The sequence below is a fragment of the Heterodontus francisci genome, chromosome 1 (assembly GCF_036365525.1).
Source record: "Heterodontus francisci isolate sHetFra1 chromosome 1, sHetFra1.hap1, whole genome shotgun sequence".
NCBI classification, from domain to species: domain Eukaryota; kingdom Metazoa; phylum Chordata; class Chondrichthyes; order Heterodontiformes; family Heterodontidae; genus Heterodontus; species Heterodontus francisci.
The window spans coordinates 50,221,686-50,249,277 of NC_090371.1; the positions used below are offsets into that span (position 1 = coordinate 50,221,686).

At 43.4% G+C, this 27,592-nt stretch overlaps 1 protein-coding gene across 1 annotated transcript in view; it reads right to left on the reverse strand.

Moving 5' to 3' along the window:
* Nucleotides 1-15,694: 15,694 nt before the first annotated feature.
* The window catches only part of acaa2 (acetyl-CoA acyltransferase 2), a 73,763-nt gene continuing 61,865 nt past the window's right edge, over nucleotides 15,695-27,592 (reverse strand). Inside the window, exon 10 of the mRNA XM_068030526.1 lies at nucleotides 15,695-20,221. Within this exon, the coding sequence (XP_067886627.1) occupies nucleotides 20,137-20,221 (85 nt within the window). The 3' untranslated portion in view covers nucleotides 15,695-20,136. The remainder of the gene's footprint in view (nucleotides 20,222-27,592) is intronic.

Genomic DNA, 27,592 nt, shown 5'->3' on the forward strand with positions numbered 1-27,592 from the left:
TATTAATATTTAATCACAATAATAGCTACTGTAATTGTAGATAAGATAGTAATGACTGATTTCATATTTTCCATTCTGAACTCCATTCATTCATACTAGCTGAGACCCGCAATACATTTGCAGTGAAATTAGCATCTTAATTGAAACAGTACTTCTTTAAATCCCCATCACTTGTCATTCCAACCTTTCCATGCCATCCCTCTTATGCTATACCCATCCCATTCTTTCATCCGTACCATATCATCCCCATCCCCTCCCCACCCCACCTTCTTCCTGTGCCACCCCCATTCCCCATTCCATCCCAATGTCGTCCCACCCCTGCCTTCTCATGCCGTCCCCCCTCCTCCCATGATGTCCCCCTCCTGTGCCATCCCAACTCCTTCCCTCCAATGCCATTGCCCCACTTCCCACCCCATCCTCCTCTTCCACCATCCCCCCTCCCATGCAGTCCCCCAACTGCCATTGTCGTTGATCCATTGGTGGGAGGCTGGGGACCAGTAACCGAGGCCAGGGAGCAGCGAGAGCCAGAGCTCAGTAACCAAACCCAGTAACTGCAACACGTGTGCCAGGCTACACCCACCAAATCAACCCACCGACCAATCACAAATGCAGACAAAAGATATATTATTATTATAGATTTGCTGCTGCATAGCAGATATGAAGAGATACTAGACATGCCTACGGTGAGAATAGATTGAACCCTTACAAGTTAAGGTTCTCAGTAGTTTTTTTTCCCATTACCAACTATTTTGCCATTTATCATTCCTCAGGTTGTGGATGTCACTGGTAAGGTCAGCATCACTAGTTGCCCTTGAGAACATGGTGAGGCTTTTTCTTGAATTGCTGCACTCCATATGGTGGAGGTACTCCAAAATACTGCTAGATTGGTGTTCCCGGTTTTAGACCCAGTGGCAATGAAGGAACAGCAATGTCAGGTAAGGAAATTGGCAAAGCTCCCTGCTAGAAATATTTGCCCAGAAGTGGTTTTAGAACAGGCTCAAGTTCCTCTGTGTTGCCACTGCATAGACCTGCACATACTATGAATACTCAGAAATGACAAATAGCCACTTGAGCAAAATAATGAAGAGCTGCAGGTACACATGCACATTATAGCCTTCAAAGAACCTGCGTTTATGCAGCACTATTCATATTCTCAGGCTTTTTTGAAGCACTTCACAGCCAATGAATTACATTTGAGGTGAAGTCATCATTAAGTAAACATGCACAACAACCAATTGACACACATCAAAGTCCCACAAACAGCAAGGAGATAAATGACCAGCTAATATGTTTCCCTGGTGCTGGTTGAGAGATAAATGTTGGTCAGGGTACTGGGAGGACTCCCTTGCTCTTCTTTGTTATAGGATCTTTTATCTACACTTACAGAGGCTGACACAGATTGGTTTAATGCCACATCTGAAAGACAGGACACTGAAGTAGCAGCCTAGAATATGTGCTCAAGTTGCTGGCGTGGGGCTTAAACACATGACTCCTGACTCAGAGGCAAGACTTCTACCATGGAGTTAAGCTGTCACTTGGAGCAGAAAGGCAGCAAGTTATGAGGGGACGGAGTTGCCGAGCACAAGCAAACCATTGTGATTAGCATATTCTCTAGCTCATCAGAGATGTGAAAGAACTATAGAGTGCTTATATTGGGGAGCTTTATTTACCCAACTATCAATTGGGACAGTGTTAGAGTAAAGGGTAAGGAAGGGGAAGAATTTATGAAATGTGTTCAGGAGAACTTCCTTGACCAGTATGTTCTGGGTCTAATGAGGGAGGAGGCATTTCTGGATCTGGTGCTGGAGAGTGAGGTGGGCCAAGTGAACCAATTTTCTGTTGGGGGTGCACATGGGTAACAGCGATCATTGTATCATAAGGTTTAAACTAGTAATGGAGAAGAGCAAGGAATAATCTAAAGTAGAACGTCTAAATTGGAAGAGGGCTAATTTCAATGGGATGAGAGTGGACCTAGCCAGGGTAAAATGGAACCATAAACAGACAGGAAAAATTCTAACGGAACAATGGGTGATCTTTAAGGAGGAGGTGCTTCAGGTACAGGCTAGGTACATTCCAACAAGAGTGAAAGGTAGGGGAACCAAAGCCGGGGCTCCATAGATGACAGGGGAGATAGAGAATATGATGAAACAAAAAAAGAGGGTGTATGATGCATGTCAGGTGAATTCTTCAAGCCAGAAGCAGGTCAAGTACAATAAGTTGAGAGGGGAGGTGAAGAGGAAAATAAGACTGACAAAGAGAGAACATGAGAATAGCATGGCAGTCGACATGAAAGGGAACCCAAAAATCTTCTACCGGCATGTAAATAGTAACAGGCAGAGTGGGTCCTATTCAGGACAAAGGGGGTGATATATATTTAGAGGCATAGAGCAAGGCTAGAATACTTAATGAATATATTGTATCAGTGTTTACTAAGGAAGGGAATGCTGACAAAATATTGGTAGAAGCAGTGACGGTAAAGGATGGGGTGAAACTCCGGATGGTTTGCATCCAAGGTTGCTAAAAGAAGCAGGGGTAGAGATAGTGGAAGAGCTGGCCATAATCTTCCAATATTCCCGAGATACAGGGGAGGTGCCAAAGGATTGGAGAGTGCCAAATGTGACACCTTTATTCAAGAAAAGATAAAAGGACAATCCTAGCAACTACAGGCCAGTTAGTTTAACATCAGTGGTGGATAAGGTTTTAGAAACAAAAATCAGGGGAAAAAAATCAACAGACACTTAAAGAATTTTGAGTTAATTAAGGAGAGCCAGCACCAATTTTAAAAGGCAGGTCATGTTTGCCTATTCTGATTGAAATTTTTGATGAAGTAACAGAAGTTTGATGAAGGGAAAGCAATGGATGTTGTCTATATGGATTTTAAGAAAGCATTTGGTAAAATACCACAGAAAAGGCTGGTTAAGAAAATTGAGGCTTATAGAATAGGAGGGTCAGTGTCAGCTTGGATAAAAAAATTGGCTTAAGGACAGAAAACAGTGAGTCGTGGTAAATGGTTGTTTTTCAGACTGGAGGATGGTAGATAGTCGTGTTCACTAAGGGTCAGTGCTCGGATCCCTGATATATATCTTATATATATTTATTTTTATATAAATACATATATTATATCAATGGTATATTTAAATATAAATATACAAATATATATACACATTGTATATTTATTATATATATATTTATATAATGTACCTACACCCCAAGGACTGCAGCGGTTCAAGAAGGCAGCTCACCACCTTCTCAAGGGCAATGAGGGTTGGGCAATCAATGCTGGCCTAGCCAGCAAAGCCCACATCCCATGAACGAATAATAAAAAAAAATGACTTGATCATAGGAACATAGGAAGATAGGAACAGGAGTAGGCCATTCAGCCCCTCGAGCCAGTCGCGTCATTCAATGAGATCATGGCTGATCCGCGGCCTAACTCCATATACCTGCCTTTGGCCCATATCCCTTAATATTTTAACTAAAATCTATCTCAGCTTTAAAATTAACAACTGTTCTACCTTCAACTGCTGTTTGTGGGAGAGAGTTCCAAACCTCTACCACCCTTTGTGTGAAGAAGTGCTTCCTAATATCTCTCCTGAATGGTCTGGTCCTAATTTTTAGATTGTGCCCACTAGTTTTATAATCTCCAACTAGTGGAAATAGTTTATCTTTATCTAGCCTGTCGTTTCCTGTTAATATCTTGAAGACTTCAATCAGATCACCCCTTAACCTTCTAAATTCTAGCAAAAACAGGCCTAATTTGTGTAACTTAACTCCCTGTAGTCCAGGTATCATTCTTGTAAACCTACTCCCTCCAAGGCCAATATATCCTTCCTAAGGTGTGGTGCCCAGAACTGCTCACAGTACTCCAAGTGGTGTCTAACCAGTGTTTTGTACAGCTGCAGCATAACCTCTGTGTCTTTATACTCCAATCCTCTAGATATAAAGGCTAGCATTCCATTAGCCTTTTTGATTATTTTCTGCACTTGCTCATGGCATTTTAAAGATCTATGCACCTGAACCCCCAAGTCTCTTTAATAAGAAGAAATGCTGGAACCAATCAGCAGGTCTGGCAGCATCTGTGGAAAGAGAAGCAGAGTTAACGTTTCGGGTCAGTGACCCTTCTTCGGAACTGACAAATATTAGAAATGTCACAGCTTATAAGCAAGTGAGGTGGGGGTGGGGCAAGAGATAACAAAGGAGAAGGTGTAGATTGGATAAGGCCACATAGCTGACCAGAAAGTCATGGAGCAAAAGCAAACAATACCGCCTCCCTCCTCACTATCCAGGGCCCCAAACACTCCTTTCAGGTGAAGCAGCGATTTACTTGTACTTCTTTCAATGTAGTATACTGTATTCGCTGCTCACAATGTGGTCTCCTCTACATTGGGGAGACCAAGCGCAGACTGGGTGACCGCTTTGCGGAACACCTCTGCTCAGTCCGCAAGCAGGACCCTGAGCTTCCGGTTGCTTGCCATTTCAACAATCCTCCCTGCTCTCATGCTCACATCTCTGTCCTGGGATTGCTGCAGTGTTCCAGTGAACATCAACGCAAGCTTGAGGAACAGCATCTCATTTATCGATTAGACACACTACAGCCTGCCGGACTGAACATTGAGTTCAATAATTTCAGAGCATGATGGGCCCCCCATTTTACTTTTATTTTTAGTTATTTTTTCTTTTTTTCTTTTTTACATTTTTTACAATTTTTTTTGCATTTATTTCATTTCATCTTAGTTTGTTCAGTTTGCTTACCCACTTTTTTTTTCATGTTTGTACTTGCTGCTGTTCAATCTTCATTCCGTTAACACCCTATCTGTACTAATGCTTTGTCTTTCAACACACCATTAACATATTGTTTGCCTTTGCTCCATGACCTTCTGGTCAGCTATGTGGCCTTGTCCAATCTACACCTTCTCCTTTGTTATCTCTTGCCCCACCCCTGCCTCACTTGCTTATAACCTGTGACATTTCCAATATTTGTCAGTTCCGAAGAGGGGCCACTGACCCGAAACGTTAACTCTGCTTCTCTTTCCACAGATGCTGCCAGACTGCTGAGTGGTTCCAGCATTTCTTGTTTTTATTTCAGATTTCCAACATCCGCAGTATTTTGCTTTTACCCCAAGTCTCTTTGGACATCCACTGTACTTAACCTATTCCCATTTAGAAAGTACCCTGCTCTATCCTTTTTTGGTCCAAAATGGATAATCTCACACTTGCCCGCATTGAAATCCATCTGCCACAGTCTTGCCCACTCACCTAGTCTGTCAATACCTCTTTGCAATTTTATGCTATCATCTAGACTGTCTACAATGCCGCCTAACTTTGTATCATCAGCAAATTTGAATATATGACTTACTATGCCATCATCCAAGTCGTTAATGAATAATGTGATGTGAATAATTGAGGCCCCAACTCAGATCCCTGTGGGACACCACTAGACACATCCTGCCAATTGGAGTACTTACCCATTATCACCACTCTCTGCCACCTACCGCTCAACCAACTTCCTAACCATGTCAATAATTTGCCCTCAACTCCATGGCCTTCTACCTTAGTTAACAGTCTTTTATGTGGGACTTTATCAAATGCCTTCTGGAAGTCCATATAAATAACATCCATAGACATTCCCCTGTCCACTACCTTAGTCACCTCTTCAAAAAAGTCAATGAGATTTGTCAGGCATGACCTTCCCGTCATGAATCCATGATCGCTGTCCCTGATTAACTGAAATTTTTCTAGGTGTTCAGTCACCCTATCCTTGATTACAGACTCCAGCAACTTGCCCACCACAGATGTCAGGCTAACTGGTCTGTAATTTCCTTGGTTCCCCCTTTCACCCTTCTTAAAAAGTGGAGTGACATGTGCAACTTTCCAATCCAGAGGGACCACTCCTGAATCTAGGGAACTCTGAAAGACTATACTTAGGGCATCTACAATGTGCTCCCCTACTTCCTTTAACACGCTCGGATGGAAACCATCAGGTTCTGGGGATTTCTCACTCTTTAGTTCCATTAATTTCCTTGTTACTGATGTTTTACTTACGTTAATTGTATTAAGTCCCTGTCCCTATCGGCTATTAATTTTTTCCGGACTTCTGGCAAGTTATCCTCCTTTTCAACTGTAAATACTGAGGCAAAGTAATTGTTCAACATGTCTGCCATTTCCCCATTATCAATGACAATATCTCCATTTTCAGCTTTTTGTGGCCTACATTGCTCTTGACTACCCGCTTTCCCTTTATGTAACTACAAAATTTCTTCTTATTGATTTTGATGTCCCTTGAACATTGGAATGCAGTGTATAATTTTACAATTTGCTGATGATACCAAATTTGGAGGAGTGGCAAACAATGAGAATGATACAAATAGACCACAACAGGACATAGATAGGCTAGCAGAATGGACAGACAAGTGGCAAATGGAATTTAATACAGAGCAGTGTGAGGTGATACAGAATGGATAGGGAGAGGCAATATGGATTTAATGGCACAGTTCTAAAGAGTGTACAGAAACAGGGCTGGATTTTGTGCTGGAGGCGGGGCTCGGCGCCTGGCCAAAAAGACGGGGGAACCCCGCCTCTGCATTTTCTTGGCCTCCCAGAGCGATCCTCTGGTCTTTTTGTGTCAAAGTTTCAGGAGGTGGGATTTAAAGGGACGGGTATCCCACCTCCGAGAGCTGCTGACCAATCAGAGGGCCAGCAGCTCAACAGTATCAGCAGTGCCACTGGGAGTGGTGACCACTGCTAGTACTTCAGAGGCCTCAGACCCAGGCCCAATGGTGGAACCCCGGACAAGAGGTAGGTGAGACGGGGTTGCAGAAGGCCCCAGCAAAGAAGGCGCTGGGAGATGGTCTTGCAGTCCAGGCAGCGGGGGTCCTGGAGGTTGAATTAATTCCCGGTGGGGGCCTTCCATGGGCCACAAATTGCCCACAGAGGAGGAACACCACCCCCCACCCAAGCCTGCAGGGAGGTTGTCATATATTGTTATACTATCTGTAAAAGGTTAGGAGCTAATTTGCTAGAAACTAGTTGGTATTTGTAAGTGTTCCAGTGGGGGGCCACATTCATGGCTGCACTGGGGAGTCATGTTATATGTAACACAAGAACTAGTTCAACCAGGTTTCTACAACAGACAGCATGGCGCTGTAATAAACAAACTGACTCCAGCCTTTTCCAAGTTTCAAGTGTGATTCTTTCCAACATCTGGGAACCAGAAAACAACATAAAGATGTAACGGAGGACACTTCGTTTTACAAGGTGTCCTTCCCGCGCAGCAGAGGCAAACCACCACCCCCCCCCCCCGCCACCTTTGCTGGCAAGATCCCAATGGTGGCAGAAAGAGGCCCCTTATAGGTCACCTAAGGGCCTCAATTGGCCACTGGGCGGGAAGGATGTCATCTGCCTCTCCCGCCCCCAGGAAGATCGCTGGGCAACGGGGAGGCGACAGGCCCCCCTGCATCCGATCCTGCCTCGAGGGCACCCGTAAAATCCAGTCCATTAAGAGTGGTTAGCAAAGCATATGAAATCTTGGGCTTCATAAATAGAGGTATTGAGTACAAAAGCAGGGAAGTTATGCTCTCCCTTTATAAAGCTCTAGTTAGGCGCTGGTGCTAATTTTTCAAAATTTGGTAGATTCTGGAAAGGTTCTATCAGACTGAAAAGTAGCAAATATAACCCCTCTATTCAAGAAGTGGAGGTTGGGACGGGGGGGGGGGGGGGGGCTGGTGGGGGAGGTAGAAAACAGGTAACTATAGGCCAGTTAGCTTAACATCTGTCATGGGGAAGGTGTTAGAATCAATCATTCAGGATGGTTTAGCTGGGCACTTAGAAAAACTCAAGGTAATCGGGAATAGTCAGCATGGTTTTGTGAAAGGGAAGTCACGTTTAACAAATTTATTGGAGTTGTTTTTTTTAATTCATTCATGGGATGTGGACGTCACTGGCTATGCCAGCATTTATTGCCCATCCGTATTGCCCTTGAGAAGGTGGTGGTGAGCTGCCTTCTTGAACCGCTGCAGTCCATTTGGGATAGGTAGACCCACAGGAAGATAGACCCTTCCTGTTAGGAAGGGAGTTCCAGGATTTTGACCCAGCGACAGTAAAGGAACGGCGATATAGTTCCAAGTCAGGATGGTGTGTGACTTGGAGGGGAAATTGCAGGTGGTGGTGTTCCCATGTATTTGCTGCCCTTGTCCTTCTAGTTGGTAGAGGCACGGGTTTGGAAGGTGCTGTCTAAGGAGCCTTGGTGCATTGCTGCAGTGGATCTTGTAGATGGTACACACTGCTGCTACTGTGTGTCGGTGGTGGAGGGAGTGAATGTTTGTAGATGGTGTGCCAATCAAGTGGGCTGCTTTGTCCTGGATGGTGTCGAGCTTCTTGAGTGTTGTTGGAGCTGCACCCATCCAGGCAAGTGGAGAGTATTCCATCACACTCCTGACTTGTGCCTTGTAGATGGTGGACAGGCTTTGGGGAGTCATGAGGTGAGTTACTCGCCTCAGGATGCCTAGCCTCTGACCTGCTCTTGTAGCCATAGTATTTTTATGGCTACTCCAGTTCAGTTTCTAGTCAATGGTAGCCCTAGGATGTTAATCTACATGTAGATTGGTCGAACCAGCTCAGTCAGGGTAGCCTTGAGGAGGAATTCGTTGAGTGTATCCGTGATAGTTTTCTTGAACAGTATGTAATGGGACCGACGAGGGAGCAAGCTATCCTAGATCTAGTACTGTGTAATGAGACAGGAATAATTAATGACCTCATGGTTAGGGATCCTCTTGGAAGGAGTGATCACAGTATGGTTGAATTTAGAATACAGATGGAGAGTGTGAAGATAAAATCCAATACCAGGGTCCTGTTCTTGAACAAGGGGGACTACAATAGAATGAGGGAGGACTTGGCTAAAGTGGACTGGAAACAAAGATTTTACGGTGGGACAGTTGACGAGCAGTGGAGGACTTCCAAAGCAATTTTTCAAAGTGCTCAGCAAAAGTATATTCCAGTGAAAAGGAAGGACTGGAAGAAAAGGGGTAATCTGCCATGGGTGTCTAAGGAAATAAGGGAGGCTATCAAACTGAAAAAGAAGGCATACAAAGTGGCCAAAAGCAGCATGAAACTAGAAGACTGGGAAAACTTTAAAGGTCAACAGAAAGCTACAAAAAGAGCTATAAAGAAAAGTAAGATGGAACATGAGAAAAAACTAGCACAGAATATAAAGACAGATAGCAAACGTTTCTATAAATATATAAAACGAAAAAGAGTGGCTAAAGTAAACGTTGGTCCTTTAGAGGATGAGAAGGGGAATTTAGTTATGGGATATGATGAAATGGCCGAGGCATTGAACAGGTATTTTGTCTCGGTCTTCTCAGTGGAGGACATTAATAACATGCCAGTAATTGACAAAGAGATGAACGTAGGTGAGGACCTGGGAACAATCATTATTACGGAAGAGGTAGTGTTGGGCAAGCTAATGGAGCTAAGGATTGATAAGTCTCCTGGCCCTGATGGAATGCATCCCAGGGTACTAAAAGAGATGGCGGGAGAAATAGCAGGTGCACTGACGGTAATTTTGCAAAATTCGCTGGACTCTGGGGTAGTCCCAGTTGATTGGAAAACAGCAGATGTGACACCACTGTTTAAAAAGGGAGGTAGACAAAAGATGGGGAATTATAGACCGATTAGCTTAACCTCTGTAGTGGGGAAGATGCTTGAGTCTATTATCAAGGAAGAAATAGCAGGGCAGCTCGATAGAAATAGTCCCGTTGGGCAGATGCAGCATGGGTTCATGCTTGACAAATCTTTTGGAATTCTATAATGACATTACGAGCAAGGTGGACAATGGGGACCCAGTGGATGTGGTGTACCTAGATTTCCAAAAGGCCTTCGACAAGGTGCCGCACAAGAGGCTGCTGCATAAGATAAGGATGCATGGCGTCAGGGGTAAAGTATTAGCATGGATAGAGGATTGGTTGACTAACAGGAAGCAGAGAGTGGGGATAAATGAGTGCTCTTCTGGTTGGCCATCAGTCACCAGTGGTGTGCCTCAGGGATCGGTGTTGGGACCGCAATTATTTACAATTTATATAGATGATTTGGAGTTGGGGACCATGTGTAGGGTGTCAAAGTTTGCAGATGACACTAAGATGAGTGGCAGAGCAAAGTGTGCAGATGACTGTGAAACTTTGCAGAGGAACATAGATACATTGAGTGAGTGGGCAAAGGTCTGGCAGATGGAATACAATGTTAATAAATGTGAAGTCATTCATTTCGGTAGGAGTAACAGGAAAAAGGATTATTACTTGAATGGTAAAAAGTTGCAGCATGCTGCTATGCAGAGGGACCTAGGTGTCCTTGTGCATGAATCGCAGAAGGTTGGTCTGCAGGTACAGCAAGTAATTAGGAAGGCAAATGGAATTTTGTCCTTCATTGCTAAAGGGATTGAGTTTAAAAGCAGAGAGGTTATGTTGCAGCTGTATAAGGTACTAGTGAGGCCGCACCTGGAGTACTGTGTGCAGTTTTGGTCTCCTTACTTGAGAAAGGATATACTGGCACTGGAGAGGGTGCAGAGGAGGTTCACTAGGTTGATTCCGGAGTTGAGGGGGTTGGCTTATGAGGAGAGACTGAGTAGATTGGGATTATATTCATTGGAGTTCAGAAGAATGAGGGGGGATATTATAGAAACATATAAAATCATGAAGGGAATAGATAAGATACAAGTAGAGAGGATGTTTCCACTGGCAGGTGAAGCTAGGACAAGAGGGCATAGCCTCAAGAATAGAGGGAGCAGATTTAGGACTGAATTAAGAAGGAACTTCTTCACCCAGAGGGTTGTTAATCTATGGAATTCCGTGCCCAGTGAAGTAGTTGACGCTTCTTCAGTAAACGTCTTTAAAGCTAAGGTAGATATCTTTTTGAACAATAAAGGAATTAAGGGATACGGTGGGAGAGCGGGTAAGTGGATATGAGTCCACGTAAAGATCAGCCATGATCTTATTGAATGGCGGAGCAGGCTCGAGGGGCCGGACGGCCTACTCCTGCTCTTAGTTCTTATGATCTTATGATAGTGGGGGATTCAGTGATTGTGAATGTCAAGGGGAGATGGTTAGATTCTCTCTTGTTGGAGATGGTCATTGCCTGGCACTAGTGTGGCGTGAATGTTACTTGCCACTTATCAGCCCAAGCCTGGATATTGTCCAGGTCTTGCTGTATTTCTACACGGACTGCTTCAGTATCTGAGGAGTCGCGAATGGTGCTGAACATTGTGCAATCATCAGCGAACTTCCCCACTTCTGACCTGATGATTGAAGGAAGGTCATTGATGAAGCAGCTGAAGATGGTTTGGGCCTAGGACACTACCCTGAAGAACTCCTGCAGTGATGTCCTGGAGCTCAGATGATTGACCTCCAACAACCACAACCATCTTCCTTTGCGCTAGGTATGACTCCAACCAGCGGAGGGTTTTCCCCCTGATTCCCATTGATCTCAGTTTTGCTAGGGCTCCTTGATGCCATACTCGGTCATATGCTGCCTTGATGTCAAGGGCAGTCACTCTCACCTCACCTCTTGAGTTCAGCTCTTCTGTCCATGTTTGAACCAAGGCTGTAATGAGGTCAGGAGCTGAGTGGCCTTGGCGGAACCCAAACTGAGCGTCATTGAGTAGGTTGTTGCTAAGCAAGTGCCGCTTGATGGCACTGTTGATGACACCTTCCATCACTTTACTGATGATTGAGAGCAGGCTGATGGGGCAGTAATTAGCCGGGTTGGACTTGTCCTGCTTTTTGTGTACAGGACATACCTGGGCAATTTTCCACATTGCAGGGTAGATACCAGTGTTGTAGCTGTACTGGAACAGCTTGGCTAGGGGCGCGGCAAGTTCTGGAGCACAGGTCTTCAGTACTATTGCCGGAATATTGTCAGGGCCCATAGCTTTTGCAGTATCTAGTGCCTTCAGTCGTTTCTTGATATCATGCGGAGTGAATCGAATTGGCTGAAGTCTGGCATCTGTGATGCTGGGGACTTCAGGAGGAGGCCGAGATGGATCATCAACTCGACACTTCTGGCTGAAGATTGTTGCAAATGCTTCAGCCTTATCTTTCGCACTGATGTGCTGGTCTCACCCATCATTGAGGATTGGGATATTTGTGGAGCTGCCTCCTCCAGTTAGTTGTTTAATTGTCCACCACCATTCACGACTGGATGTGGCAGCACTGCAGAGCTGAGATCTGATCCATTGGATATGGGATCGCTTAGCTCTGTCTATAGCATGTTGCTTCCGCAGTTTGGCATGCAAGTAGTCCTGTGTTGTAGCTTCACCAGGTTGACACCTCATTTTGAGGTATGCCTGGTGCTGCTCCTGGCTTGCCCTCCTGCACTTTTCATTCAACCAGGGTTGGTCTCCTGGCTTGATGGTAATGGTAGAGTGGGGGATATGCAGGGCCATGAGGTTACAGATTACAGTTGGGTACAATTCTGCTGATGTCCCACAGCGCCTCATGGATGCCCAGTTTTGCATTGCTAGATCTGTTCAAAATCTATCCTATTTAGCGCAGTGGTTGTGCCACACAACACGATGGACGGTATCCTCAATGTGAAGTTGGAACTTGGTCTCCACAAGAACTGTGCAGAGGTCACTCCTACCACTACTGTCATGGATAGATGCATCTGCGGCAGGCAGATTGGTGAGGACGAGGTCAAGTATGTTTTCCCCTCTTGTTGGTTCCCTCATCACCTACCACAGGCCCAGTCTAGCTGCTGTGTCCGTTAGGACTCGGCCAATGGAGCTACCGAGCCACTCTTGGTGATGGACATTGATGTCCCCCACCGAGTACATTTTGTGCCCTTGCCACCATCAGTGCTTCCTCCAAGCTGTGGTCAACATGGAGGAGTACTGACTCATCAGCTGAGGGAGGACCCCAAGACCCCTTCTTCACCCAGTCGTAACAGAGTTCTTTGAAGGAGGAACATGCGCTGTGGATAAAGGGGAGCCTGTTGACGTACTGTACGTGGGATTTCCAGAAGGCATTTGTCAAGGTGCCACATAAAAGGTTATTGCACAAAGTGTAGGCTCATGGTGTAGGGGGTAACATATTAGCATGTATAGAAGATTGACTAGCTGGCAGAAAACAGAGAGCATGCATAAATGGGTTCTTTTCTGATTGGCAGGATGCGACGAGAGGAGTCCCACAAGGGCCTCAACATTTTACTATTACATCAATGACTTAGATGATGGGAGCGATGGCATGGTAGGTAAATTTGCAGATGACACAAAGATAGGTAGGGTAGTATTTACTGAAGAGGACATTAGGAGGTTGCAGACCGATATAGATAAGTTGAGTGGGCAAAAATCTGGCAGATGGAGTATAATGTGGGAAAATGCGAAGTTGCTCACTTTGGCAGGAAGAATAAAAAAGCAGAATATTACTTAAATGGAAAATGACTGCAGAATTCCAATGTGCAGAGGGATCTGGGTGTTCTAGTGCATGAATCACAAAAAATTAGTATGCTGGTACAGCAAGTAATGAAGGAGGCGAATAGAATGCTATCCTTTATTACAAGAGGAATTGAAAATAAAAGTAAGGATGTTATGCTTCAGTTTTGCAGTTTATTGGTGAGACCACATCTTGAATACAATATGCAGTTTTGGTCTCCTTATCTAAGGGAGGATGTAAATGCGTTGGAGGCAGTTCAAAGGAGGTTTCCTCGATTGATACCTGGTATAAGCAGGTTGTCTTATGAGGAAAGGTTGGACAGACTGGGCTTGTTTTCACTGGAGTTTAGAAGAGTGAGGGAAGACTTGATTGAAGTATATAAGATCCTGAACGGTCTTAACAAGATGGATGTGGAAAGGATGTTTCCTCTTGTGGGTGAGTCCAGAACTAGGGGGCACTGTTTTAAAATTAGGGGTCACCCTTTTAGGGCAGAGATGAGGAGAATTTTTTCTTTCAGAGGGGTATGCGACTTTGGAACTCTGCCTCAGAGGGTGATGGAGGTGGGGGGGCGGTCATTGAATATTTTTAAGGCAGGGGCAGATAGTTTCTTGTTAGGTAAGGGAATCAAAAGTTATCGGGGTAGATGGGAGTGTGGAATTCGAGACACAAACATATCAGCCATGATCTTATTGAATGGCGGAGCAGGCTCAAGGGGCCAAATGGCCTAGTTCTGCTCTAATTCATCTATTTGTATGTTCATAGAACATTGCATCCAGTTCTGGTCACCACACTTTAGGAAGAATATGAGTGTCCTCAAGAGGGTGGAGAGGAGATTTACCAGAATGATTCCAGGTATGAGGGATTTTAGGTTGGAGAAGCTGGGGTTGTTCTCCTTGGATAAAAGGAGATTATGGGGAGATTTGATAGAGGTATACAAGATTATGACAGATTTGGGTAAGGTAAACAAGGAAAAACTGTTCCCATTAGCTGATGGTACTAAGACTCAGGGGCACAGATTGAAGATTTTGGGCAAGAGATGCAATGGGGAAGAACATTTTTACACAGCAAGCGTCAGTGACCCGGAACTCGCAACCTACAAGAGTGGTGGAAGTGGAGACACTCAATGGGCACTTGAAAGCAATAAACTTGCAGGGCTACGGGGATAGAGCAGGAGAATGGGACTGACTGGATTGTTGCATAGAGAGCCGCATAGACTCAATGGGTCAAATGGCCTCCTCCTGTGCCATAAAAGACTCCACGACTCATGTTCTCTGGAGTATAAAAGATTGAGGGATGAGCCGATCAAGATGCTTAAAATGTTAAAAAGGATTCAATAGGGTACACAGGAGGCATATCTTAAATTAGAGCTAGGCAATTCAGGAGTGAAATTAGGAAGCACTTTTTTTTTTTTTTACACAAAAGGGAGCAGAAATCTGAAATTATCCGCCTCAAAAGGCTGTGAATGTTAGGCCAATTGGAGCTTTGAAGAGTGAGATCGGTAGATTTTTGTTTGATTATGGTATCAAGGGATATGAAACTAAGGCGGGCAAGCGGAGTTGAAATAGAGATCTGTGTTATGACCGACCACTCCTGTCAAAGTCCCCAATCAAAATAGGTGGGAGAAACGCACTGTTAATTCAATCCCGTCACTCCACAGATCGCCTAACATATCATTTTTAACTTTCCAAATTAAAGAAAGACCCAGCCAAATTGTATCATCTATTAACCCCAGAATGAGGCTAACCAAACCAGGTATCTTTAAATCAACAAATTAACTCTTTAATTAGAATATTGTTCCTGAGCTGGAGCATTTCAGCTATGAAGAGAGACTGATAGGCTAGGGTTGTTTTCCTTAGAACAGAGACGGCTGAGGGGGGGGGGACCTGATTGAGGTATACAAAATTATGAGGGGCATAGATAGGGTAGAAAGGAAGAAACTTTTTCCCTTAGTGGAGGTGTCAATAACCAGGGGGCATAGATTTAAGGTAAGGGGCAGGAGGTTTAGAGGGGATTTGAAGAAAAATCTTTTCACCCAGAGGGTGGTTGGAATCTGGAACACCTGAAGGGGTGGTAGAGGCAGGAACCCTCACAACATTTAAGAAGTATTTAGATGAGCAATTGAAACTTCATAGCATACAAGGCTACGGCCAAGTGCTGGAAAATGGGATTAGAATAGATAGGTGCTTGATGGCCTGCATGGACATGATGGGCCGAAAGGCCTGTTTATGTGCTGTATAACTATGACTCTAATTATTGCACCAATTTCAAGGCACCAATAAAGCAAAATCATTGGTTATTTATTTTCTATCACTGCTTTACAAAGTAACAGTAGATCAAGTTATGTAAGGCACAGTTTCATGTCACAGATCTCAGATACATCCAATATTCTCTATCAATTTTGCCAAGTAAAAGGAAAAAACTGATTAATGCTAGAAATTGAGATAAAAATGGAAATGCACAATGCATTAGTCAGCATTACTTTTAGCTGCCCCTTCTTCTGTCCTCCTTTACTTTGTATTGGTCAGACCAACAAAAGAGCTTTCCTCCTGTGCATACCCAGTACAGATAGGATGTTCTGCTGAAACAACCTGCCCTTTTTCAGGAACAACCTTTGAGAGCTATAGAAGATTTTAAAGGAGATGTAAGAACTCTAATTAGAGGGAGATGCGGGCAACATCTGTGAAATTAGAGACTGCTGCATGTAAGACACAGCACCATTAAATGAAAAGCTATTGCGTTACAGTTAGAAATTAAATTTAGTTTTCAGAAAAAGTGCTGTGATTTATTTACTTTGTCATCATTATTCTAATCCCTTATCTTCGTCGTTTCAAATATCACAGAGAATACCCATGACCTTACACAGAATAATGGATACCCAAGACTGACAATAAGGAAAATAAATCTCATGCTTTGCTGCTATTACAGAACTGTTTACAATGTAGCCCAAGGCTACTGGTGCTGCAGCATGAAAGTGCCCATTTAGACTGCAGAATAGAATCTACAACATAGGTGCAATTAAACATGAACAATTATTTTGAAGTTGTAAACTGGTTTCTGGCCATCTACCCATCTCCAATGTCTGCAGAAACCATATCACTGACCTGTACAGGCAAGTGATGCTACTCCACCCACCAGCAGCCAGAAAAGATAGTGGCATTGACTAGAGTTGCTTTGAAATAGAGATGTGATGACAACACACAAAAAACTGAAGTTATGTTTAAATTAAAAAAAAATGATTTGCACTTAATTACTGGAAACTTCCATAGCCAATTTGCCACACTCCTTGCTCCAAACAGGTCAACACTTGGTACTTCAGTGCTTTTACTTTGTGGTCCATGCTGTAGAGAGGTTATGTTGGTTGCATAATTATTTGCAAAGTGCATTTTCAATAAGCTTCCTCCTTAATACTGTACAACGATTCAAGGATATAGCAGGAAAAAAGGGCAAGCTATCCCAAAATAACAATTTCACCCCCAAAACAAAGTTTAGAAAAATACTTAAACCCTGTAATTTCTGAGCTCAACTTCCACTCAAGGGTCACCAGTAATTTGGCGAGTAACCTAATTATGCTAGGATTTGCCCCATTTACAGTGGCCCTTTCAACTCCAGTAAAGGGCTGGGGGGGGGTGGTGTGCAGGGGAAGGATTTTCTGCCTGTTATGCCCTCATGTTAGCTGAAGCTTATAAAAGAGCCAAAGTGACTCGCTTGTTTTGGTTGGAACAAAAGAGGTGAGATACAGGGTGTTCTTTGTGGCCTTGCCAGGCCTCTTTTCTGTTGGCAGTCCATGGTAGGCCCCACTGATGTACTCTGGCTTTGGTTCCGCTCCACTACACTGCACTTCCAGAAAATTCAAAGCCCCTACACAAAAGGTAGGGGCTCTCCTAATGGCTCTGTCGTTAAATGCAATATACTGAGTAGTGATGAGCGATATGGGCTAGATCTCAGGCTCCAGCCCTGTACCGAGATAGCTCATTTCAGCCAGGGCCACAGAGGGGGGGAAAAAAAATATAGGATTCCCAACTTAGATCATCTGGTGCTATTTATTGGGAAGTGTATGTCTGTGGATATCAGGAGTTACTGTAAAATCCTCACTAAATGGAGAGATTTTTAAAAGTTAAACCCTCTTTCTAATATTACATAAACAGTAAAATATGATCCCAGATGAACATAGCACTGGGCTCAACTGTGATTCCTTTTGTAGTCAAATAGCCAGCTGACATTCACTGTTTGAGTTTATAACTGAAGAACACACATATTAAGGCCTTCCAGCATCTGTGTCAATAGAAACCCAGCTACTGCTTTAAGAGTGAAATTGAGGAAATTTAATTTTAAAAAGATAAGCAGCATGGATTTGGCTTGGCAATTATACAAAATTTAGAAGAAACAAAAAAAACCATTCACAACACCAAGAAAGATTCTATGACGATGAGGAGAAGGGAAAGATAAAAAGCTGTTTTCTTTTAGCAGATTTGAATAAATCCATTGAAGCTTGAAGGAAAATTCCAGTGATTTAGTGACCACAGTGTTGGCATTCCCAAGCAGATAATTATGTATTTAAGTCTCAGGACTGCCTATTACTGCCTCTACTGCTGATGGAAGCTGCTTCAGGGAAGGGAACAAGAAATGAAAACATTGATAAAAACAATCATTTTTAGGATTAGGAATAGACTAAGGCCCAAAATGTCAATTTTTTAAAAAAATACTTGGAAGGCAAGTATTTCTGTCAATTCCTTCTTTTTCCAGACATATGTAATTTATAATCCATTTATACTTTTGCCAATGACTTTCCCTGGAAAACTACTGCATAAACCTTTTGACCAAAAAGACAAAAAATTCCCATGAATTCCCCTTGCACTCCTGAGTTCCTCCTTTTAAACTTGTGTGCTTGGTTATTTAGGAAACTATAGGCCAGTTAGCCTAAAATGTGTTATTAGGGAAATGCTGGTATTAAGGAAGTAGTAGCAGAACATTTTGAAAAGCGGAATGCAATCAGGCAGAGTCAACATGGTTTTACTGAAGTGAAATAGTGTTTGACAAATTTATTAGAATTCTTTGAGGATGTAACAAGCAGGGTGGATAAAGGGGAACCAGTAGATGTACTGTATTTGGATTTCCAAAAGCCATTCGATAAGGCGCCATATAAAAGGTTACTGCACAAGACAAGAGCTCATGGTGTTGGGGGTAATATATTACCATGGCTAACTAACAGGGAACAGAGAGTTGGGATAAATGGGGGATTTTCAGGTTGGCAATCTGTAACTAGGTGAGGTGCCACAGGAATCAGTTCTGGGGCTTCAATGATTTTCAATCTATATTAATGACTTGGATGAAGGGACCGAGTGTATTGCAGCCAAATTTGCTGATGATACAAAGATAGGTAGGAAAGCAATTTGTGAGAACACAAAGTCTGAAAAGAGATATAGATAGGTTAAGTGAATGGGCAAAATTTGGCAGATGGAGTATAATGTGGGAAAATGTGAGGTTATCCACTTTGGTAGGAAGATTAGAAAAGTACAAAATTATTTAAATAGAGAGAGACTACAGAATGCTGAGGTAGAGGGATCTGGTGCCCTCATACATGAAACACAAATGGTTAGCATGCAGGTACCGCAAGTAATTAGGAAGAAAAATGGAATGTTGGCTTTTATTTCAAGGGGGATTGAGTATAACAGGAGGAGCATCTTGCTATAATTGGACAGGGTGTTGGTGGAGCACTGTTTACAGTTTTGGTCTCCTTATTTAAGGAGGGATATATTTGCATTGGAGGCAATTCAGAGAAGGTTCACTAGGTTGATTCCTGGGATGAAAGGGTTGTCCTGTGAGGAAAGGTTCAGCAGGTTGGTCCGATACTCATTGGAGTTTAGAAGATTCTGAGGGGCTTGACAGGATAATATTGAGAGGATGTTTCTCCTCACGGTGGAATCTAGAACTAGGGTGCAGAGTTTCAGAATAAGGGGTCCCCCATTTGAGTCAGAGGGAGGAATTTCTTCTCTCTGAAGGTCATAAATCTTTGGAATTCTCTTCTCCAGAGAGAGAAGTGGAGGCTGAGCCATTGAATATATTCAAGGGTGAGAATAGACATATTTTTGAACTATAGACGAGTCAAAGGTTATGGGGAAAAGGCAGGAAAGTGGAGTTGAGGCCAAGATCAGATCAGCCATGATATTATTGAATGATGGAACCGGCTTGAGGGGCCATGTGGCCTACTCCTGCTCCTATTTCCTATGTTCTTAGGCATAGTGAGTCATTTCATTTGATCCTACAAACTTAACTTCTGTTTCCCAACCATCTGTGGTCTGAACCACTGTGCACATCGGCTGGAGAAGATTTTCTGAACATTTAATGGGCTTGGGTAAATATGATTTTTGTTTAAAAACAGAAACAAAAAAGAAACAACCCGTGTAAGATTACAAGTTCTTTGGTATTCCTGAACAGTGATAATATGCAGAATTTCCATTGATTTTTTGCACACAAGTAGAATGCTGGCTGACACCAACCCAGGCATTGCCATCATCTCTTTCTGTTTACATTATTGCCAATCTTTTTTCCCAAAAAGGGAATGCCAAATAATTTGGTCAGGTAATGTTTTTGAAGGAGGCCTAGTAGGGCCTTAGTGTAAGTGTACTGCAGCAGATATCACAAAGCAAAGCCAGCAACAAGCACCGAATACTGTAGGTTAGTTCTTGTAGTACAGCATTCTTTGTGTGTCCCCTTTCCTTTACTTCATATTCTCAATGATGATGGCGATTCCTTGCCCACCTCCAATGCAGGCCGAACCCACTGCATATTTACCTCTGCGGCGTCTGAAAGGAATGAACACATTCAATACAGATTTTCATTAACAGTTCTTTGTCACAGGACTAGGAGTAGGCCATTCAGCCCCTCATCTTTTTGCACCATTCAATTAGATCACAGCTAATGTGTATGTTAACTCCACCTGCCCACCTTGGTTACATAACCCTCAATACCCTTGCCTAACAAAAATCTGTCAATCTGAGTTTTGAAACTTTCAATTGATCTAACTTCAACAACTTTTTGGAAGCGAACTCCAGATTTCCACTTTATATGAAGAAATGCTTCCTGACAAAAGGAAAACAAACAGATACATTTTTTGAAAGCCACAACAGTATATTCACTGGCCCATGTATAATAAAGACAAAGAAAATTACAGCACAGGAACAGGCCCTTCGGCCCTCCAAGCCTGCAGCGATCCAGATCCTCTATCTAAACATGTCGCCTATTTTCTAAGGGTCTGTATCTCTTTGCTTCCTGCCCATTCATGTATCTGTCTAGATACATCTTAAAAGACGCTATCGTGCCCGCGTCTACCACCTCCGCTGGCAACGCGTTCCAGGCACCCACCACCCTCTGCATAAAGAACTTTCCACGCATATCCCCCCTAAACTTTTCCCCTCTCACTTTGAACTGGTGACCCCTAGTATTTGAACCCGCCACTCTGGGAAAAAGCTTCTTGCTATCCACCCTGTCTATACCTCTCATGATTTTGTACACCTCAATCAGGTCCCCCCTCAACCTCCGTCTTTCTAATGAAAATAATCCTAATCTACTCAACCTCTCTTCATAGCTAGCGCCCTCCATACCAGGCAACATCCTGGTGAACCTCCGCTGCACCCTCTCCAAAGCATCTACATCCTTTTGGTAATGTGGCGACCAGAACTGCACGCAGTATTCCAAATGTGGCCGAACCAAAGTCTTCTACAACTGTAACATGACCTGCCAACCCTTGTACTCAATACCCCGTCCGATGAAGGAAAGCATGCCGTATGCCTTCTTGACCACTCTATTGACCTGCGTTGCCACCTTCAGGGAACAATGGACCTGAACACCCAAATCTCTCTGTACATCAATTTTCCCCAGGACTTGTCCATTTACTGTATAGTTCACTCTTGAATTGGATTTTCCAAAATGCATCACCTCGCATTTTCCCTGATTGAACTCCATCTGCCATTTCTCTGCCCAACTCTCCAATCTATTTATATTCTGCTGTATTCTCTGACAGTCCCCTTCACTATCTGCTACTCCACCAATCTTAGTGTCGTCTGCAAACTTGCTAATCAGACCACCTATACTTTCCTCCAAATCATTTATGTATATCACAAACAACAGTGGTCCCAGCACGGATCCCTGTGGAACACCACTGGTCACACGTCTCCATTTTGAGAAACTCCCTTCCACTGCTACTCTCTGTCTCCTGTTGCCCAGCCAGTTCTTTATCCATCTAGCTAGTACACCCTGGACCCCATGCGACTTCACTTTCTCCATCAGCCTACCATGGGGAACCTTATCAAACGCCTTACTGAAGTCCATGTATATGACATCTACAGCCCTTCCCTCATCAATCAACTTTGTCACTTCCTCAAAGAATTCTATTAAGTTGGTAAGACATGACCTTCCCTGCACAAAACCATGTTGCCTATCACTGATAAGCTCATTTTCTTCCAGATGGGAATAGATCCTATCCCTCCGTATCTTCTCCAGCAGCTTCCCTACCACTGACGTCAGGCTCACCGGTCTATAATTACCTGGATTTTCCCTGCTACCCTTCTTAAACAAGGGGACAACATTAGCAATTCTCCAGTCCTCCGGGACCTCACCCGTGTTTAAGGATGCTGCAAAGATATCTGTTAAGGCCCCAGCTATTTCCTCTCTCGCTTCCCTCTGTAACCTGGGATAGATCCCATCCAGACCTGGGGACTTGTCCACCTTAATGCCTTTTAGAATACCCAACACTTCCTCCCTCCTTATGCCGACTTGACCTAGAGTAATCAAACATCTGTCCCTAACCTCAACATCCGTCATGTCCCTCTCCTCGGTGAATACCGATGCAAAGTACTCGTTTAGAATCTCACCCATTTTCTCTGACTCCACGCATAACTTTCCTCCTTTGTCCTCGAGTGGGCCAATCCTTTCTCTAGTTACCCTCTTGCTCCTTATATATGAATTTTTTTGGGATTTTCCTTAACCCTGTTTGCTAAAGATATTTCATGACCCCTTTTAGCCCTCTTAATTCCTCGTTTCAGATTGGTCCTACATTCCCGATATTCTTTCAAAGCTTCGTCTTTCTTCAGCCTCCTAGACCTTATGTATGCTTCCATTTTCCTCTTAGCTAGTCTCACAATTTCACCTGTCATCCACGGTTCCCTAATCTTGCCATTTCTATCCCTCATTTTCACAGGAACATGTCTCTCCTGCACACTGATCAACCTCTCTTTAAAAGCCTCCCACATATCAAATGTGGATTTACCTTCAAACAGCTGCTCCCAATCTACATTCCCCAGCTCCTGCCGAATTTTGGTATAGTTGGCCTTCCCCCAATTTAGCACTCTTCCTTTGGGACCACTCTCGTCTTTGTCTCGGTTTGTATTTCAGTAACCAGGATGGAGCATGGCTACCTGACCCAAACCCGACTGGGCCAGATGATACGTTTCGGGTTCGGGTTGGGTCGGGTGGCTCTTCTGGGTCCAGCTTTCGGGCTCTGGCCAGGTCGGACACAGTGACAGCCAGAACGTCAAGGCAGGAAACGTGCATTTGGACTCTGCACTAGTCTGCAGTGAGCGATTCCATCCAAGGTTGAGTACAACCTCTTCAATAAAGTTGATTATATTCCGGTTGTCAGGTCAGGTCGGGTCGGGCGCGGGAAAAAGTCAAAGAACTCGGGCCGGGTCAGGCTCGGGTCGGATGTGCCTCTATAAGGCCCCGGTCGGGTTTCATTTGCAGACCTGAGCAGGCCTTTAAACCAGGACTCCACCATATTAGCTATGAATGTTAGAAATAAAGACTTATGCCAAAGCTCTAATGAAAGGTCATTGGCCTGAAATGTTAACCATGGCTCCAACTCCAGAGTGCTCTCCTCAATCATCCCTGCTGAAAAGGGATGTGTGACAGGGCATCAGGTCAAGACAAGAATGGGCTCAACAGTGTTCTGTCTGGTGGAAAAGCTTGGTGACTTTCACGGTTTATTCTGTTAGGAGTTGGAGCTATGACCTAACCATTATGCTGGCTGAGATAGACACAGGTTTAGATTTGGTACGCCCTTGTTCTCTACAGCTCATGTACATGGACCATTATCCTCTGAGGCAATTAATTAGAAAGAAAGACTGAGTAGGGGTATTCAAGGTTGAAGAGATATTAATAGCACTGCTTTTTTCTGGGAAATGGAGAAAGATGAAGAATCAAAAGTGGTGTGAGAAGGAAATCCATAATAGAACAATCACACACAGGCTCTTGAAGAACTCAAATTGATGGACTGAATGGCCTCCTCAGCCTGGATTTTATGTTCTTATAGAACAACATCACATCTCTTGGAGATTTTCTTCGTGTCATTTAATGTTTTCCTGAGCTTTGAGAGGACGCAAGAGTGTGGCATTAAACCTCAGCAGGAGTTCAGCCTTCATTGGGGAAGATGGTGGCCTAGCAGTAAGGTCACTGAACTAGTAATCCAGAGGTCCAGGCTAATGACCCGCGGATACAGGCTCATATCCCACCACAGCGGCTGGTGGAATTTAAATTAAATTAATTAATAAATTCAAAGCTAGTCTCAATAATGGTGCCATGAAACTATCATCGATTGTCATAAAACCGTATCTGGTTCACTAATAACCTTCAGGGAAGGAAATCCTACATCCTTACCTGATCTGGCCTACATGTGACTCCAGACCCACGGCAATGTGGTTGACTCTTAACTGCCCTCTGCAAGCCAGTTGTCAAGGGCAATTAGGCATGGGCAACAAATTCTGGCCTTGCCAGCAATGCCCACATCCCATGAAAGAATAAAATTAAATTAAAATTAATAATTGTGAGGTGAATGAAAGCAGTGCGATTCTTGGGAGAGTTTGGTACCATTGGGGAGTTCAGGCTAACAGCCTGCTAATAGCAGTGCAGAGAACACTAGTGATGCGTATGTGGAGATCCGATGCGGGACACTGGTGGGGAGGGGGAGCAGGTAAGTATTTCAGTGCAGGAGGTGTGAGGAGTAAGGACAAAGCAATCTGACTGGTGCAGGGAATGGTGGGAAGGGGTTGAAGTGAAAAGTTCATAAACTTTGCAGGGGGTGGGGGAAGGTCAAGTACACAAGGTATTTTGGGAGGAGGGGAAAGAGGGCAAGGAATGAACTGTGTGGCTGTTGGGGGTTGGGAGAGGGGCTAGAAACATTAATTTAATGTTTTTAATAAAATTTAAGAGGGCTATATCTTTAAATATTGAAACAAAATCGAAGGGCTCAAAGCCCTTTAAAAATGGCATCTGCGCCTTACACAATGGCGCCTGACGTTGTTGCTGGTACAGACTACCTGGCCCCTCCACATCATCAAGGGGGAGGGGTAATGGTCCGCCCAGCCATTTAAATTTGCCGCCGCGCTAAGTATCGCAGCTACTCCATGAAACTGGGCCCGCACATGCGGGCTGCCATTCTTTATAGCTGCTGCCGCCGAACATGGCGGCGCCAACATAAATTTCAGCCCTTAGTGTTGGACAAGTGTGAAGTGGACAGTGATAGCAACTCAGAGGATGGTCTGAGCAATACTGTGGAGCAAAAGGATTACCCCTCCAGGGAATGAGAAGCATGTAGACTACAGAATAGAAAGTGGTTGTAAAGGTGGTTGGGGGTGCATTCTATAGTCAGGGCTATAAACTGCCTTTTTTGCAGTATGTTGCCACCCTGATGTCAGGCTGAAGAGCGACACAGACCAAGTGGAAAAACTTAAGAAAAGGAAGCTTGATGGAAACAGTGACATAGAGAGAAGTATGTTTTAGGACTTGCAGAGGGGAAGTCAATAAGTCTTTTTTAAAAAAAAAAATCATTCTTGGACTATGGGAATGGCTTGCAAGGCTAGTCTATAGCTTCCCTTGAAAAAGTGGAGGCCGGTCGCCTTCTTGAACCACTGCAGTCAACGTGGTGAAGGTACTCCCATAGAGCTGTTAGATAGGGAGTTATAGGATTTTGACCTAACAATTTTGATTCAGACACTAGACTGAAAAGCAAGACCGAGAAATGGCGACGGAAGGAGTGAAAAGTTTACATTCTTGGCGTGAGAGTGTTTTGTGGTACGAGGGAGGGCTATACCAAATGGATAGCCTTTACCTGAACCTAAATAGAATACATACCTATGCGTAGAAGAAAGAAAAAAAAAAGAGAAAGGGAGGATTTAAATTAATATCGCATTGGAGCAGGAAAAGTCTAGGTTTGAGAGTAGAGAGGAAGAGCAGAATTAATAAAGCTTCTGGAATAGAAGTAGAAGGCTTAATGTTTTCTAAATTTCAACTATCAGAGAAAAATGACAAGAAACAAGCTATGAGGTAGTGAGAGATTTAAAATCTGTTGGAGAACTGGATAGGATATCAAAAAATAAAAGTAGATTACCAGGGTCAACATTGCAGAAAATTGGAGTCAGTATTGAGTGCTATGCCTGTTCATGCACAAAGCATTAAAACAAAATTAGAGTTAATAAAAATGGAAGATATGACATAGTTGTGTTAATAGAGAATCCATATGGAAAGAGTTAAGAAATAGGAAGAGAAATGTTTTTGTGTGTATTACAGGTCAAACAGTAGATGTGAGACAGAAGACATCACCTTTCGCCAGTTCAGAGAGATATACCACAGCAACAGAGCAATAATCTTGGGCAATTTTAACTATCCTAAGATAGACTGGAATACCTTATACTTAATTAAGGCACACAAGCAGAAAGGAAAAGCTGGTGAGTCTACTGTTCTGTTTTATTTTAAAGCAGTAAGATTTATTACTGAGGTTAGTACTGGTAATATTTTAGTATTAATAGAGGATATTAATACTGGTAAGATAGATTAGTAATGGTAAGTGGACATCATAGGGAAGCAGGTAGGTGATTGGCTGGGTGAGACTTTGGACCTACAAACAGCGCGAGAGGGGAGAGAACGGCGAGTGCACAGGGAGCTAGTCAGTGAGTATCTGATGGGCTTTTACTCACTTTCTTATTTTCTTTTCTCTGCTGATTTTTATTTTTCTCTAACATTTAAGTCTCTGTACTGAGAAGGGCAGTGGCGGTGGGAGATAGAAACCAGCAGCAGAGAGCTCCTTCTACCTGTCAGGGCCGAGGTGTGACGTCACAGGAAAACAGGTAGGTGAGTGGTGGGCATCTCTTCCGTGTCCCTTTTTGGCCATGTGGTTTAAATCAAGAGACATTATTACAGTTGAGGAGTACAGTTAAGAAATTCACTTTTAAAATATTTAACATCCAAATGTTAAATTAAATAGAATAGAGATGGCTGGGCAGGTGAGGGTGCTGCAATTGTCATGGGTGATTTTAAACTGCATATTGACTGAACAAATCTGATTGGCAGAGGTAGCATGGAAGACAAATTTGTAGAGTGCATCAGGGATTGTTACTTAGAGCAATACGTTGCTGGACCTACCTGGGAACAGGCTATTTTAGATCTAGTAATGAGTAATTAAGTAGGATTAATAAGAGATATCGTAGTTAAGGATCCTCTACTCTGGTAGAATGTCAAATTCAGTTTGAGGGCGAGCAACTTGGGTCTCAAACCAGAGTCCTTAATTTAAACAAGGGCAATTACAGAGATATGAAGAAAGTGTTGTCTGAAGCAGGCTGGGAAGATAGACTAAGGGCAAGGTCAATGGATGAGCAGCAGCAGACATTTAAGCAGATATTTCATAACACTCAGCAAAAATTTATCCCAGTCAAAAAGAAGGACTCGATGAGAAGGATGAACCACCCGTGGTTAACAAAGGCGGTCAAGGAGAGTATCCAATCAAAAACTAAGGCATACAAAGCGGCGAAAACTAGTGGTAGGCCAGAGGATTGTGAATTTTTTTTTTTTGAAACCAGCAGCAGATGACTAAAAAGCTAATAAAGAGGGAGAAAATTCATTATTAAAGTAAATTGGCAAGAAATATAAAAACAAACAGCAAGAGCTTCTACAGGTATATAAAAAGAGAGTAGCTAAAGTGATCGTGGGACCTTTGGAGGACGCGACTGGAGAATTGATAACGGGGAACAGGGTAATAGCAGATAATTTAAACCAATATTTTGCATCGGTCTTCACGGTTGAGGACACTATAAACATCCCACAGATAACAGATAAGCAAGGAGCTAATGGGAGGAAAGATCTTGTAACAATCTATCACGAGGGACAAAGTATTTGACAAACTAATGGGA